Raw genomic sequence first — 17,555 nt, 5'->3', positions numbered from 1 at the left:
TTAATCCTCCCATGTATGATAGTTTTTTCCAGCCTCACTAATGATGCCTTTTGCCTATTCCCTGCCTGTACTTTCGGATTTCCTGTTATCAACCAATTGCCTGATCTCTCAGATGACATTCCTAGCCTTTTCCCCGCCTGTACTGTTGCCTTTTTGGACCCCCTGTGTTTGACCTTCTGCCTGCCCCTGGACCCAGCTACCTGCTCCCTCCTGTGGTCCTTTACAAATAAACACCTGCTGCGCCCTGCGCTTGAAACCAGCTCTCTGTCTCCTGTCTGTTCATTACACTTACATTCATATTACCATATCATTGCAGCCATTTGAATGTGTCTTATCTCTTTATTTTGTTTTTGTCTTTGGAAATTAGGCAATTATATTAGTAGTCTACATATAACTCTACCAGTGAATGTATTGCATATACAGTAGTATTGGCTAGCGAACATAATAATAAACACTGTCTACTGTAACACTTGTCTTTCTGTCTTCTAACAAATTGATTGATCAATGTTTACAAATCCCAATATTGTGTTACACCATTACAAAATGTTGTGTGTGTTGTTATGCGTTAATAACATTTAGACTACGTTACCCAGCAGGCTATGCGGGCGCGGGAGAGGGTTAAAGAATGCCTTGCATGGCTAAACAAGGAGTTTTCGAGCTGAAGTATATGTTCATTAAAAGTAGTTAAACCTACGCCCCGGTTTGTCATTATATAAGGAACAAACATAACATGGTGTCAGATTGGTAGTCGCTATGACGAGACAGAGAAAAGAAAGGAGTAACTCTGCAAATTTCCGCGACGAAAATTGAACGTTCTACCACAAGTCAAGTGACGTGAGTGGTCGAAGACGCTAGCTTGCGAGAGCGACAGCGGCGAGGCTGCATTGGAATCTGTTGATGAGCAACATACTGTGAAGTAAGAGAAATTGACACTTCCTGTTCTCCGTCATGGATAGGCTTAGTCCTCCTACTCCTATGCAGTTAACAGGCAATCTAGCTGGCAATTGGAAACGTTTCAAGCAGAGATTCAACATCTACCTGTTACCCAGCAGTCAGTGGTGCAGGAGGAGATGATGACAAATTGAAAGCTTCCATTTTTCTGCATGTTATTGGAGAGGATGCATTTGACATTTACAATAGCTTTCAGCAAGAAGAGGCAAACTTGACATTGACTGTGCTAATGGATACATTTGAGGAGTACTTTGTACCAAGCCAGAACGTCACGTTTGAGAGATACACGTTTTTCTCTCATGATCAGAAACAGGGAGTCAGTTTTGACCAGTATTTGGCTGAGCTTAACACACTGAGTAAAACGTGTGAATTCGAAAATCTGAAAGACTCACTAGTGAAAGACAGGATAGTCTGTGGCATACTGGATAATGGACTCAAGGAGAGATTGCTGCGTGAGCAAGATTTAACTTTGGATAAAGCAGTGAATATGTGTCGAGCAGCTGAATCCACCAGAGCACAAGCTAAAGAGCTGTGCAGGGATGAGACGTCAGTGTATTCAATAAAAAGAGAGGAGCACAACACACAACGCCTTGCAAAAGAGAGAAATCAAAACACTACATGTGGAAAATGTGGATTTATCCACAAGCCAAAAAAATGCCCCGCATATGGCAAATCATGTAACAACTGTGGGAAAAATAACATGAAAAAGCTAGCTTGGAGTACATTTTAGAGCATGTTTAGTTTTTAGTATCGTTTTTTTATTTTTTATTACTACAGTTAAAATGTATTGGAAACAGGTTAGGACATGATAGAATTGCAAACGGAATGTGTCATTCTTCAGGTAGGGTAAAGTTAAATAAGCCCAACCCTTAAGGTGCGCCTCCTGTAGAAAACTGGGACAAAAGAAATTGGACTGACATTGAGCATTTGTGGGCCACAAAGAGACAAAGAAAAACAGACATTTCAACCTGAAGTAAGTGAACTAGTTTTAATATCTTGTTGACAAGAAGAAGGTAAGGAAGTGCTGCTATAATACAGTAGACATTTGTAAATAGAAGGTGATCTTTGGTTCATTGGTCGTCTAAAAAAACATACTTCATATAATTAAAATGCTTTTGTTGTTACAGCATGTTAAATGGAACAAACATTTAAAAACTGCTTGCATGGATTTTTTTCTCCGTTGAACATTCCATACCAATGAAGGCATTCCAATTTGTAAGTCGCTCTGGATAAGAGCGTCTGCTAAATGACTTAAATGTAAATTTTAATTTTATTAAAAGTACCTTGGTCCTTTTGTATTTCTTAATTCTTAACTGTCAAATACTCCTATTCTCCAAATATACCTGTTATCTAATATACGAGGTATCGTCGGACGGGGCCACAGTGCCTCCCGACCCCTCCTGTCTCAGCCTCCAGTATTTATGCTGCAATAGTTTATGTTGGGGGTCTAGGGTCAGTCTGTTATATCTGGAGTATTTCTCCTGTCTTATCCGGTGTCCTGTGTGAATTTAAGTATGCTCTCTCTAATTCTCTCTCTCGGAGGACCTGAGCCCTAGGACCATGCCTAAGGACTACCTGGCCTGATGACTCCTTGCTGTCCCCAATCCACCTGGTCGTGCTGCTACTCCAGTTTCAACTGTTCTGCTTGTGGCTATGGAACCCTGACCTGTTCACCGGACGTGCTACCTGTCCCAGACCTGCTGTTTTCAACTGTCCAGAGACAGCAGGAACGGTAGAGATACTCTGAATGATCGGCTATGAAATGTCAACTGACATTTACTCCTGAGGTGCTGACCTGTTGCACCCTCGACAACCACTGTGATTATTATTATTTGACACTGTTGGTCATCTATGAACATTTGAACATCTTGGCCTTGTTCTGTTATAATCTGCACCCGGCACAGCCAGAAGAGGACTGGCCACCCCTCATAGCCTGGTTCCTCTCTACGTTTCTTCTTAGGTTCTGGCCTTTCTAGGGAGTTTTTCCTAGCCACCATGCTTCTACACCTGCATTGCAGGTGTAGAATGTATGTAAGGAGGGCTTTATAAATACATTTGATTTGATATATTGCATGGGCATAGAATTGCATATCCTTACTGATTGTTTCCCTAGTAGACAACCAGTGAAGAGACAGATGACTTCGTGCTGAGGTGTGACCTTTCCTGAGAGCAAAATGGAGTCGTCTGAACACAGTAAGTTAGACTTGGATATGGTGAGACTATACAGAACTATACTAATACACTACTATAGCTCCAGTCAATCCTGAGGTTATTTGTTTATAACAGTGTTTCGGGAGGAGAGCTTTAAGCTTCCCTGCAAACAACAACGAGTCGTTAGGACGTCCCCGGGACATCACAAAACGGTCTCCTAAAGTCGTCAGGACGTTGTGTCATGGTCTCCTAGAAGATTTGTCTAGTTCCCGGTTGGTCCCGGGGACGTTCTCTGGGAAGTTTTTAGGACATTCTTGGGACGTTGTGTCATGGTTGGGACATTGTGTCATGGTCACCTGGACCCAAGAAGGTCCTGAAACCAGGAATTACACAAAGGTCCCAGAGAGAATGTTCCCTTGGGACAATCACGTGACGACTTAAGGACTAGCAAAATGAAAGTCCTGAGAACGTCGTAAATAGGTCCTGACATAGTCCTCAGTGACGTCCTGGGTCCATCTAAACCTCGGTTCACTACCAGAAGCTGCCCCCACCAGCAGGATGACCAGCACAACCTTGGGGGGTTGGCCCTGCCAGGCTAAGTCCAACCCCGATCCACAACTATCACCCACGCCAAAACCCTCAAATACCAAACTCTACCAACTACCAGCAGCAAAACTCGTGTAGTGTGTGTAGTCTGCTGTTTATTATACCGTACCACTTGATTGTGTTTATTGTGTCTCCTAACTGTGACATGTCAAAGTAGTAGCCTACAGTACCGTCTTGTGGTCAGCTATTGAACTGAGCAGAATTATGATGCTGCAGTCACAGGACATGCATGTAACCTACTCCTGTAACCAAGATGATAATAAACCAAGATGATAATCGACCAAGATGACATGCCATTTATAACCTTTTTAACAGGCAGTTCGATCCGGCGGTTATTTTAAACCAATTTCAAATGAAGTTAAACATATATACATTTTATTTGGCATATTGTATAAAATGGGAAATTGCAAGTTTGTAAAATGTTGTTGACCTCAAAAACCTAATTTAAGAATGATTAAACTACTAATATGTTGTTTTACAATTTTAGGAACTCTTAAAAATATGCTCTACCAGGCAGTTGAGTTGCCCATTAAAAGAATGCTATTATGTAAAGCTAGTGATAATGGACTATGGAGAAATATTGTAATGGGATTTTTTTGTCTGTGCAAATACAAAAATCCTTTCAAATCCATATAATTAGTTACTGTCTGTCTGTTATCTTCAATGAGTTTCACAATATCATTCAGTACATGTAATTGTACTCGTATTCTAAGCATATAAACTGAAAATGCATTAATTTACACGCATTTTAATATTCATATTTTGACACACAAATGTATCACATTTCATATCCATCCTCATGTATCCTGTCTTCCATTAAAGGTACAGTAAATGAAGAAGAAAAAGTAATTTTTTAGATTTAAAAACTCCACGCTAATTCCAATCCAAAATGTGTATACTCTAATTGGTCAACTCAACCGTCTGGTTGAGATGCATCGTGGTTGAGTTGCTTGCAATGCATTATCTATCAAAGTTTAAGTAATGCTAACAAAAATTAATTTACTGAGACTAAATACACATATTTTGCAGAAAGAAAAAAAATCCAGATCATCTTTTTCTTCTTGCTGTGCCAGTAAAAGGGTAAATAATCTGTATATTCTTGATAATAATGACGTTTAACCTATGCCCTCTACAGGTGCTCAGTTCGTGGACAAGTACAGGTCCGATCTCATTCAGAGGGTCACCATGGTGATGCCTATAGCTGAAGACCTACTCTCTCAAAACATGATCCATGAAGAGGTGTACTCCAACATCAGTGCTGCCAGGACTAATCAGGACAAAATGAGGGAGCTCTTTACAGCCCTCCACTCTGGAGGAAACAAAGTGAAATCTACCTTTCTCTCCATGCTGAAGGAGCATGAACCTAATCTGTTCCAGGACTTGGGTGAGTGAAGATGTACACAGACATGTAATCTTGAGAGCCAAGTTGTACAGGAAGGTGAAACAGTGCCCTGCCCAAACTGACTGTTGCGTTTTTGAAAATTGAGTCTGCCATAACATCTTGTACTGTAATAAGAATTTAATGTGAAGTATTTATTCATCATTTGTATCATGTATATAGAATTCCACATCAAACAAGGAGATCAACGAGGTAAGCCATGTCTTTTCCACATTTTTAAATGTTAAAATTAATATGATTCAAATAATATGATTTAAACATTGTTTTCAACAGAAAAAGTTTTGTAAAAATATTAATTGCCTTTCTGTTATTGTATCAATGTGTAGAGAACAATAGCACAATAAGCCTAGAGTACAAGGAATTCATCAGAGGTGAATATGCCACAGTGCAGGAGTACAACTCTCTCCCTGGAGAACATGTGAAGCTAGATGACCGCTACACTGAGCCCCTGATCATCCAGAAACACCGTCAGCAGAGAGAGAGAGAGGAGGAGATCCGCTCCAGAGGACAGAACTTTTATCAAGTCATGGACCAGAGGGACAGCGAGACCTACAAGAGTACCAAAGTGGAGAGGCTGTTTGATCCAGACGAGCATGGAGACATTCAGACAACAGTGATACTGCAGGGCAACTCTGGAACTGGCAAGTCATTTACCACTCAGAAGATCATGTCTGACTGGGCGTTTGGAAGACTTTACGAAGACCGATTTGACTTTGTTTTTCACCTGAGGTGCAGAGAACTGAACCAGGCCACTGGAAATAAAAGTGTGATGGATCTGCTGAACTACAATCAAAGTTCATCATCAATGATCAAGCACGTCCTTCGCCAGTCTCCTGAGAGGGTTCTCTTCCTGGTAGACGGCTTTGATGAGCTCAACTTCTCACTTGATGTACCTAAAGACTCCCTTCCCAGGGACCCGTGGACACAATGCTCCCCCGAAGTGACACTGAGTGGTCTGATACAGAAACAGATATTGCACGAGTCCTTCCTGCTTGTTACCACCAGGTCCACAGCGCTGGACAAACTAAAAGAAGTGGTCAAACATCCAGTGAGATACGCTGAGATATTGGGCTTTTCTGAGGAAGGCGTGAAGGTCTACTTTGAGAAGTTCTTCAAACGAAAGCAACACTCACATCAAGCCTATGACTCTGTGAGGAAAAATGAAACCCTTTTCACAACATGTTTCATTCCAGTCATCTGCTGGATCATTTGCACAGTTTATAGGGAGCAGTTTGATGAAGGCACAGAGATGATACAATCGCTGGAGACCACCACCTCCATCTTTGTTGAATTTGTTGACACTCTGTTGAAGCATCACTGTCAGGATTTGGGTCAGTCAGCTCTTACTATCCTCCAAGGACTAGGCAAGCTGGCAGAAAAGGGAATGGTAGAGCAGCAAGTGTTATTTGACCATGATAGTGTCTCACAGACCGTGTCAGATCCTTCCAAAGTCCCCTTCTTGTGTAAGTTTCTCCAAAAGAAGAGAGTAAGTCAGACCACTATGTACAACTTCATGCACCTCAGCTTCCAGGAGTTTTTCACAGCCCTCTCGTACGTGTTACTGGGTGATGAGGAAGCTCAGGGGAAAGTTAGAGAGCTACTTTCTAAGGTTCGATGTGGACCGTTACCCTTTCTTCTCCTACCCTTTCACTTCCTACCCTTTCACCTCCTACCCATTGTTCAATTTCTCTTTGGCATCTTAAACAAGGACGTTGTAAAACGACTGGAGGAAAAACACATCTCTTGTTCTCAAGGAATCTGGACCCAGCTCAAACATTTTATTCTGGAAGTCATTGAAAAAGGAAAGGAGGATCAAATCGTTAGATGTACAATGCAGCTTTTCACATTTCATTGTCTATATGAGCTCCATGCAGATGATTTTGTTAAAGAAGCCATGGAAACATACACAGACATTAATATGTCAGGAAGTCCCCTGAAGAAAACAGACTGTTGGGTGTTGATGTATTGTCTTCAGCATTGCAAGTCCATCGAATGTCTTGAACTGAGTAGGTGCAATTTAACTGCAGAGAACATGAAAATCCTTCTGCCAGCGTTGCAGAAATGTAAAGCTCTTGTGTGAGTATTGTTGCTTGTCCCTTTAATGTAGATAGCCTATTTTTACCAATGTTTTTGATTTTGAATAAATAATGTAAACTGAATTATGCTCAGTTTCTCCTGCAACCTCATCAATGGAGCCAAGGGAGATCATTTCCATAATGTATATTTAAGTAATAAGCCATGAGAACCCGGGGATTATCATGTGATAACTCCCGACCCAAGGAATGTTCTTTGGCCGAGGGCGAAGCCAAAATCAATGGCATCTAGCTAGCTAGCATAGGTTCAATGATGATGAGACAAGAACTTCAATAAATCATTATTTAATAAATCATTTATAAATAGGCAAAAACCAGCTGATTGCCAAGTAAATAATATAGTCATGGAAGATTGCTAGGCAAACGTTACTTCTCCTCAGCTTTAGTTGGCTATCTAGCTAGCTAGCCTTTGTACACACGATCACATCAAGCAGCTGAAATGACAACAGACTATGTGCATTTTCATTTGCTTTACCTTCGTTTTAGTGTTGCCATTTATTTGGATTTATCCGTTATAATGATTCAGATAAATGAATTCACCTGGTTCCGAGAAGCTGTCAGTCTCGTCACGCTCATATGTATTGCACGGGGGAGGTAAAAAATAAATACAACATGTTGGTTAGGCACACAGCGAGGCTTATGTTATTAACCCCAGCTGTACCAAACCAGGCAAGAAGCATCTAGAAACTTTTTTCTGGTGGAGATTAAGTTTATGAATACCTGTCTGGGCTACAGGAAAGTGGATGCACATTGATACTTTAAATGGAATTAAGGCATCATGGCATTTTGCGGGAATTATCGTGAATAACTCCCTGCTATCAATTAATCAGCATCCAGGATTCAAACCTGTTTTATATATATATTTTTACAATTTTAACTCTTCGATTAATTCTTTCTGACATATCAGTCACTTCATGTTTTTTGGGGGAACACTTTGTAGGTTGCAGGTGGACGACCTAGCCGATGATGATTTAGATGATCTGTTGACAGCGCTGGGAGAAGGAAAGAGTCTGGAGCTGGAGTAAGAATCACATGATCTTTACTGTAACATCATACCTTATTCACCATAAACAGTTTTTCAGTTTAATTTACTGCATCTCTACATCAACAACCTCAGCCCAATTCATACCAATTATATGAATAATAATTTCTCAATAACTTTTCTACCTTCAGTCTGCTACTTTGAAACAACATTATTCAAACCACACTAGTCTGTTATTAGTGATGGTTCACACAAACCTTCAACAAACATCCTTCATTAAGTTTGATAACCAGATTCATATATTTTTTTGATAAAGAAATATTGCATTTAGAAGGAATGTTTGTTACTCTGGATGTTTTTAGAGGGATTGTTTCTGTTACTCAGGATGTTTTTAGAGGGATTGTTTCTGTTACTCAGGATGTTTTTAGAGGGATTGTTTCTGTTACTCAGGATGTTTTTAGAGGGATTGTTTCTGTTACTCAGGATGTTTTTAGAGGGATTGTTTATGTTGCTCTCTGTGCTCTCTGTGCCTAACTCCAATTTGTCTGTATTTTTCAGTCTGCGTAAGAACAACTTCTCTGATGAGAAAGTACAGGACTTGCTTGTTTGTCTCGCCAAACATAAAACCAGAAAAGTTCAAATTGGAGTGAAGTCCATCACCAGCAATACAGCTGACAAATTCATGTTCCTCATCAGTAAGGCACATGGAGTCTTGGATCTGATAAAGTAAGTCTGAACTTTTATTTTAGCTCCCAATCAACTGATTATATATCATACAATATTTAATTTAATTGATTGTCTTTGAAAACAGCAGAATGCCTCAAGCTACCATTCAAAAGTTTGGGGTCACTTAGAAATGTCCTTGTTTTTGAAAGAAAAGCAATTTTTTTGTCCATTTAAAATAACATCAAATTGATCAGAAATACAGTGTAGACATTGTTAATGTTATAAATGACTATTGTAGCTGGAAACTGCTGATTTTTAATGGAATATCTACATAGGCGTACAGAGGCCCATTATCAGCAACCATCACTCCTGTGTTCCAATGGCACGTTGTGTTAGCTAATCCAAGTTTATCATTTTAAAAGGCTAATTGATCATTAGAAAACCCTTTTGCAATTATGTAAGCATAGCTGATAACTGTTGTTCTGATTAAAGAAGCAATAAAACTGGCCTTTAGACTAGTTGAGTATCTGGAGCATCAGCATTTGTGGGTTCGATTATAGGCTCAAAATGGCCAGAAACAAAGAACTTTCTTCTGAAACTCATCAGTCTATTCTTGTTCTGAGAAATGAAGGCTATTCCATGCAAGAAATGACCCAGAAACTTAAGATCTGTTGACAATATAGCCGCCCCCTGAATGAGCATGTACTGTATAATGCAATATTTCCTTTCCTGTTGAGCTTTTCCTATAGGGCATTATAACACTTTGATTCATAAGACATTATACAGCCTTGATCATAATGCTATATGAACGTGGTCATTCTTATGAAAGCATTTGTAAACCTATGGAAAATCTTGCACTTGACATGCAAGTTTTACCTACTCTGACATGTGATATGTGGTTGTCGCAACTAGCATGAATCTATTAGCTGTAAATCGCTCTGGACAAGAGCTTCTGCTAAATGACTAACATGTCATTGAAATGTAGTCCTACTGTAGATGTTTGTAAGCAGTTGTTAGCAACTACTGTATGTCATGCATCACAATGCTTTATGCATTTATCATAAGGCATTATAAATGTGCTTAATGCATTATGAGGATATTCATGGAGATTATTGATGGGAAGTGTTACCAAAATTGAACATTACATCATTTCCACAATAATACTGTCTATTAAATTCACAAGAATATGACGTGTCACTGTTTCCTCAGGCTTCATAGTTGTGGGAATGTTGTTTTGAGTGGCCAGCTACAGAAAGATGGAGTATTGAGTGGCCAGCTACAGAAAGATGGAGTATTGAGTGGCCAGCTAGAGAAAGATGGAGTATTGAGTGGCCAGCTACAGAAAGATGGAGTATTGAGTGGCCAGCTACAGAAAGATGGAGTATTGAGTGGCCAGCTACAGAAAGATGGAGTATTGAGTGGCCAGCTACAGAAAGATGGAGTATTGAGTGGCCAGCTACAGAAAGATGGAGTATTGAGTGGCAGGCTACAGAAAGATGAAGCATTGAGTGACCAGCTACAGAAAGATGGAGTACGGTGAGTATCCTTTAATATTAATTGTATTTTGGTTTTCAGTTGAAATGAATGTAGAAATGTGTATTTGATTGAATTTGACTAACAGTTGTAAAGATGATTTCTGAAAAGTTGATTGAATAACTGCCTCGAGTGGATGAAGAGATTTTGTTTGTGAAAATCATTTTCTGTGTTGTATCTGGTGTTTACAGTACGCATCTTGTTAATTCAATTATTCATGCAATCATTTAAAAAATCTCTTGTTTGTGAAGAGCCCCCCAAATTGTTCTTTGGATAAAAGTGCCAGAGATGAAAATGATCTGTGACTCCATCAGAACATCTGGCTACCGTTTGACTGGAGTGCAGTAAGTATAATTTCACATCTCTAATACCGCAAATCACACATTTCACAGCGGATATCTGAATTTATTGTACGTGTTATGAAGATGATTCGTTGAAGCACACTCAAGTGATGAGTAACTCTTTCTGAGACCTGAAGACTTCCCGTGCCAATGCCTAGGTTAAAAACTCAGTGAGCTGACACATTTTGATCCTATAGCTGTAGTTAAGAAATATTATTGTACTTGTTGCACTCTAGTTTATCTATGACATCACTAAGTAGGTCATATTATATCACAAATAATCTACAGTTTATCTTCCTCATATAAAGGTTTGGAGTAGTACAGTGAAAAATGTTTTTTTTTGCTCCTGATGACAGGTTGAGAGTGAGGCGTGTGGCTGACGATCGCGCATTTCTCTACCCTACAGACAATTGTAGGTTAACGTAAGGGAGACTAATAAATTATACTTCCTGAATATTCCTTATTTTGAAAATCTCAAATTGAACCTTGAAACTCTCACTGGTGAATTTTTTTTATGTTTAATTGCATTTCATATAATTGATGTGACTTGCTGCCATATAGTGAGTCACTTTGCTCAACATACTGTAGCCAGACAGTGAATTAACATCCATTGGTATACATTCATGTGTACAGAATACACATAGGCAGGCCTCTCAGATGCGGCGTAGGGCGTGAAGGTCTACAGTCAGCACTTGTCAGCGTTGAATTGTCCCTATACGGCGATGATGTATTTGACTGGAGACGCATCATTCAGCTACGTCAAACTCTGAAGCATAAGTAAAGACTACTGTCTTCCATTTAAATCTCAACACTACATGCACATGCGCACACACACACACACACAGGCAGACATGGTTATAGAGAAGCACACTGGACAGCTGACAATGAGCCTTTTAAAGGTCATTTATACTTGAGCCAACATCTGCAGTGTTTATTATGAATGCGGTCTCTGCCAATGGTAGCGAAATTGCTTTGAAAACGATGCTGTCTAGTGCTCTGCTCTATAACACGCCTCGGATTAAATCCCGGCCATACTATTACATATCTGCACACAAACAAAAATATGTCAAAGATTTTAATGGTGTCTGTGTCTATGTTTGTGTCACATGAATGACCTCTACCAGGCCAGAGTGGGATGAGCATGCTGACGAACTGATCTCGCTGCTACACTCTCAAACCTCTCTGGAGGGAATAGATCTGTTGGTGAGCAGCTTGACAGAGAGGTGTGCTGCCAGTGTAGTCAGTCTGAGCCAGGCCTGTTTCAACCTGAAGGACATAATGTGAGTCCAACCTACAATACTATCATTGTCTGTGTTGTTATATTTGTTTCAGTGTTACTGTTCCACTCATGAATCCTCTATTCTCTTTCTCTCTTAGCCTTCAAGTAAACGGTTTCTTATTGGAGGAAGGAATACAATGCTTACGTGAATCGAAGAGGCGCCCAGATTGCCAGTTACTTCTCTTGGGGTATGCATGTACTTAATGTATATTATATTTTATACCATGGCATTGATGAATACTTGTTTCTGATTGGCTTGAAGAGCATTCTAAGGCGGGAATTATATGGCCCAAGAAGCCGGTGTTTGGAGGATATATTGACATGAGTGTTGTTTTGTTGATGGCCGGCAAACTGTGCAATTATATATCCTTCAAACACCATATTCTTGGGCATTATCACTTTTTTACAAGGGGTTACCAAATAATAATTTACATATTTTCATTAAAAACATTATTTTGATACATTTATTCATACTATTTCATAATTCCACAAGATTTAGTCCCGAGTCAAATCTAGGGTTGCTATCCAAGCCACCTGGTCGTTCGTTCGGTTGCCAGGGGCATGACCCAGTCGTTAAGTCTTTTTGTTCTGTATCTATGGACGCAACCTAGTCGTTCGTTCTAAATTTTCCAATTCCATACTGACTGGAAAATTAGCTAGCCAAATTAGCTAGCCAGCTACAGCTTACTTAGTCACGTCGAACAGTGCAGCCAGAATAACAGCAAATTAGCGGAATTTGCGTTTGTTTGAGTTGTTTTCTAGTGACATTTATTTTGTATACATCCCTAATAATGAGCTAATGATATGTGATTTCGCCTGGCATAGAACATATGCTTTCTTGTCAGGACACTGTTGTTCAGAGGAGCTAGCCAACAGCACAGCTAACACAATCACTTCAAACTGAAGCTGGAAAGCCAGCAAACTAGCTGCATATAATTTTTATAGTGGAGATCAAGTTTATAATTTGCCTGGCTGGGCTGATGAGACAGTGGATTGCGCAGTCAGGTGGAACAGAGTAAATAGACATTTTAAAGTAATAGATTTAGCCGGTGGTAATTTGTGGAATAGACACCAGCTGGAATGCGGATTTGACCAATCAGCATTCAGTTTTAGACCCACCCATTGGATAATTCCCTATAATGCACGGTATAATTCAATGGCTATAGTGTATTCTTACATGTTCTATTTTTGAGCTGCATTTGAAAGCAAAAGTCGAATTGGAAACATTATTGGCATTGTTGAATTTGATTTTCATAATGGCAAGCTAGGACTGATGGTTTGGTTAGCTAAACTAGCAAGTCTGTTTGGTTACCACGGCAACTACTTTAGCTATCTAGTAAACGTGCAAGCTACTGTACTTCAGTGGATGATGAACACATTTTTACCAGCAAATGAACAAATGTCTAGCGGCAAATGTGTTTAAATTATAGCCATGGTATAAAAGGGATAATCAAATCAGGGCTCTAGAAAGTAATGCAACTCTGTGGAAGCAGTGTTGCCAACTTAGCGAGTTTTCAGATCCCTCTAGCGACACATTTTCAAAAAAGGGTCTTGCAACAAATTTAGCGACTTTTTCTGGTGTTATTGGAGACTTTTGGACACTGACGTGAAAGCACGTATCGTTCTTACACTTCTCAACGAGCAGCGGGTGCTGCCGTGGGCCCCGTCCCAAAGCACTCACAGGCGGCCCAGTCATCGCACAGCAGTCCCTCCCAGCTGCAGTCAGAGCAGGAGATGTTCACCCCTCGCGTCCAGACTGCAAATGAATCGGGCATGCGGGAAGCCGCAGCTGGCTGATCCCGCCCTGGCATACATTAAAAAAAACGATTAACCTGAATTAAGGTCAGACTAGTTACCATAATATAAAAAATTGTAAATTGTCTCTTTTTTGTCCATTTAGATTGTTAATGTAGATTGTATACAAAAAAATGTAAAAATGTTATGGTTAAAAATTTATGTTTTACTGTGACTTGTTGTAGGCTACTAAGTGTACAATAAGGTTAAAAACCAAACCAAATTAAGAAAACGATAATAAATAAATAAATAAGTAACTCCGCCAGAGTGTCACTTTTGCCGGTCCCAAGCCCGGATAAAGGAGGAAAGTTGGAATTGTGACATAAAAAAAACAAGAATCGACAGAAGTTCGTTTGTAGTTCTAAACATATTTAGGGTGTTTTTTACTCACTTTGTCTTCCCCACGACGTTATTCCTCTCTCCTACAGCGTCCATCACAATTACATGCACATGGCCAATTATGCAAATTAGGTGATGACGCCATTTAGCAACTTTTAGGACAGCCAATAGCTACTTTCCTTACTGAGAAGTTGGCAACACGGCGTGTTGTCAGTCCACTTCGCTAGCGCGTCGTGTAACACACCTTCCACGTCGTTCCTTATTTTCCATAGAACGCATAATCAACGAGGGGCTATCTCTTACGTATCAGTTATCTGAGGCTTAAATAAACCAATTAATCAACTGAAGTTAATAATACGGTGTGCCACTAGATCTCTTCAGGTGTTAATCATCCCTTACCTCTGCAGGAGGAGATGCAGGAAGCTTGCTGACCAGTGCTCTGAGGAGAAGGACAAGAGGCTCAGTTGTAATGACAACGTTTTACTCGCTCTACATGGAGAATCATTCATAGAGATTGTGTTACGGCATGGGAAGGAAAGCGGTATTGATGACACATGGAATGGGAACGAAGTCAATATTGATGACATGTGGAATGGGAACACTCTCAATATTTATGACACATGGAATGTGAGCGAAAGCGATAGTGATGGCACGGGGAATGGGAACGAAAGCGATAGTGATGGCACGGGGAATGGGAACGAAAACGATAGTGATGGCACGGGGAATGGGAACGAAAACGATAGTGATGGCACGGGGAATGGGAACGAAAGCGATAGTGATGGCACGGGGAATGGGAAAGAAAGCAATATGCCTAGAGATGATATAAAGTGTAAAGGGTGTTGTGTTGTTGGATAGTGACCATGATGAAGACAACAGAGATGGTATAAGAAATATAACAAGAGGACAAAGACAACAGAGATTGTGAGAAATACAGCATACAAGAGACGGAGGACAAAGACAAGTGTGAAGATACATACCTTTGATCCTGATACTAACGATACACACTGGAAATGTTTTTGGGGTGGTAATTTCAAAATGTAACTTTAGACTTTAGAAAGACTTCAAGATTAAGCCAAATGAACTGAACGTATCTTATCTGTATTGGAGTCTTTATGGGAATGGTTCTCACTATTAACAATGTAATATGCTGTATTGTTAAATATTATATGTACATTTCTGTGTATCTCTGTATATATGCACCACTATACATGCCAATGTGAACTTTACCACTGCAGTACTTCCTTCACTGTATAATATTTTACCCCCATTCATTTATCACCACCATACTTATGTATATTCTTGATATTATTTTTTAATTAACTACTTTATTACATGTAATTGTTCATACTATATATGTTGTGTTTATACTGTTTGTGTAAATGATTATTTCTACATTCTGTCTGTTTATTGAAAGGCATTGTCAGCACCATTTCACCAGGTCAAATCCCCGGTACATGTAAATGTACTTGGTGAGTAAAGGTGGTTGTGATTCTGAGAGTTTAAGTGCAGGACACAAGCAGCATTTCTCTGAACCTCTCGTATTCCCTGGGTTTCTGCTTGTGTTCCTCTGTGGCTCAGTTGGTAGAGCTTGGAGCTTGCAGTGCCAGGACAGTGGGTTTGATTCCCATGACCACCTGAAAGTTAAATGTATGCGTGACTAAAAATTGCTTTGGATAAAAGTGTTTGCCACTTTTCAAGGTGGTTCAGTGTATCCACTAGTCCGGGGCCAAACTTGGAAGAATATTCTCAGATTTTGATCCTACTCAGCAACACTGTTTCATATGTTTTGGGACTGTCATAAACTGTCGGGTTGGAATTAACATTTAAATGTTTCTCTGATATGGCACTGTCATAGATCCGTCTCCCCTTACAGCCATTTTTGGAGTACTACCCATAGGCAACCATCTTTATACCACCCTTTTAGCTAGATGCCTAGTACTCCAGAACTGGAAGATGGTGGTTCCCCCATCTTATAAATAAGACATTACATTGCATACAGGTGGGAACTCCATACTGTTTTATGAAACTTAGGCTCCATACCGGTCTTACTATGAACTGTCCACCTTCTGATGGCATTCTTATTAAAACTAAATAAATATCTATTTGACTTCCCTCTTGTCATGGTTCCACCTGTCACCAGAGGGCGCCAGAGACCGTCCTGGAGACATTAATGACATTCAGGTGTGTCCTATTACTCATTATGAATTCTGAATTGTTTACCTTGTGCTTTTGTTTCCTGGGAGAGTTTTCATGATCCTTCGGCTACCGTATCTCAGTAAACTATTATGTTCATCCATAACCACTGATTCCTCATCTGGTCTCTTCTCTGCACCTGGGTCCAACCTCACCACATTACACCTCTGACTTACTAGTTTAACTAGTTTATTTTTTTGGTGGGGTTAGGCCTTGAGATTGGTGATGTGTGCCCATCAATGCTTGAATAATGTAACTTATGCCTTATGCCTCTTGCCCCGTCAGACCCTAAAAAGTATGCTTAATTTGCTCCTTTTTTTAAAACACCATTGTAAACTTAAATTTTGGTCCAGTTGATGGTCAGCCTTTGTGGTCATGACTGTCTGTGAATGTGAGTGGTTGTATTTCTCCACCCCAAACCCTCGGCTGATTACAGGAACAGTGGCAGGGTGTTCGCTATGTTCTTGTTTGAACTACAGCTTTAACCTTTGTACCCTTCTGCCCTGTGTGTATTTAACTTGTCTAAAGTAAGGTATCTTTATACTTTAAAAAAAACTATTGTTGAGTATATTATTAATATTGTTTACACTGTGTTGTCTAATTGTGTGTAAAACTGAATAAACAGAGTCAAAAAATGTTGCAGATGTATTGAATGAACGAATAATTAACCAATAAACTCTGTGGACCACCCTAATCTGTTATTTACATTAAATTAACATACATTTTTTGAGAAGATAAATAACCTACTGATTTCAAAACAACATGTTCTACATGAGGTGAGTTTTCAAAGATGCCATTGTCTGGCTTTACTAGCTATAGCCTGCAGTCAACTCAAAATATGGTGTAATGTTCTTTTGAAATTGCCAACATTTTCTGTATTATAATGATACGACAGGCCAAATTGATTATTTTTGTGACATTGTCCTACATTAAATTTATTTATTAGACAGGGACAAGGTGGAGTGGCAATTCAACTGCTCAGACATGAGACGTATGTGGCAGGGACTCCAGACAATCACGGATTACAAAAACAGACACTGACCTCGCTCTGGACGATCTAAACACCTTCTTTGCCCGCTTCGAGGAAAACAACATTGAGCCACGGATGTTCATGAGGACTGTGTGCTCTCGACGTGAGAAAATTATATTAAGCGTGTTAACACTCGCAAGGCTTCCGGCTCAGATTGCATCCTTAACTGTGACCTCAGAGCATGTGCAGACCAGCTGG

General features: G+C 39.8%; 1 protein-coding gene across 8 annotated transcripts; it reads left to right on the top strand.

Moving 5' to 3' along the window:
* Window positions 1-615: 615 nt before the first annotated feature.
* LOC139550225 (NACHT, LRR and PYD domains-containing protein 1 homolog) lies at window positions 616-17,021 on the top strand. 8 transcript variants are annotated; one of them, XM_071360954.1, is made up of 15 exons: window positions 616-1,924; window positions 2,494-2,683; window positions 3,068-3,144; window positions 4,844-5,092; window positions 5,270-5,299; window positions 5,434-7,183; window positions 8,141-8,221; window positions 8,741-8,908; window positions 10,058-10,384; window positions 10,633-10,725; window positions 11,079-11,144; window positions 11,356-11,499; window positions 11,847-12,002; window positions 12,100-12,189; window positions 14,542-17,021. In XM_071360954.1, exons 3-15 carry the CDS (start codon window positions 3,126-3,128, stop codon window positions 14,987-14,989), a joined length of 3,621 nt encoding a protein of 1,206 aa, XP_071217055.1. In that variant the 5' UTR covers window positions 616-1,924; window positions 2,494-2,683; window positions 3,068-3,125; the 3' UTR covers window positions 14,990-17,021. The 8 variants fall into 8 exon arrangements, 7 of the variants coding, with proteins under 7 accessions (XP_071217055.1, XP_071217056.1, XP_071217054.1 ...); XM_071360955.1 differs by having other exon boundaries at window positions 3,065-3,144; XM_071360953.1 differs by having other exon boundaries at window positions 2,494-2,738.
* Window positions 17,022-17,555: the final 534 nt, after the last annotated feature.

Source organism: Salvelinus alpinus, chromosome 23 (genome assembly GCF_045679555.1).
Source record: "Salvelinus alpinus chromosome 23, SLU_Salpinus.1, whole genome shotgun sequence".
Lineage (NCBI taxonomy): Eukaryota > Metazoa > Chordata > Actinopteri > Salmoniformes > Salmonidae > Salvelinus > Salvelinus alpinus.
This window is presented reverse-complemented; position numbering and strand designations above follow the sequence as displayed.

What these genes read in the sequence shown, in the direction of transcription:
- LOC139550225 (XM_071360956.1), top strand. An exon ending in CTACAGAAAGATGGAGTACG is followed by an intron (nt 10,385 to 10,632) that starts GTGAGTATCCTT and finishes TTGTTTGTGAAG; the next exon opens with AGCCCCCCAAATTGTTCTTT. An exon ending in CGTCAAACTCTGAAGCATAA is followed by an intron (nt 11,500 to 11,846) that starts GTAAAGACTACT and finishes GACCTCTACCAG; the next exon opens with GCCAGAGTGGGATGAGCATG.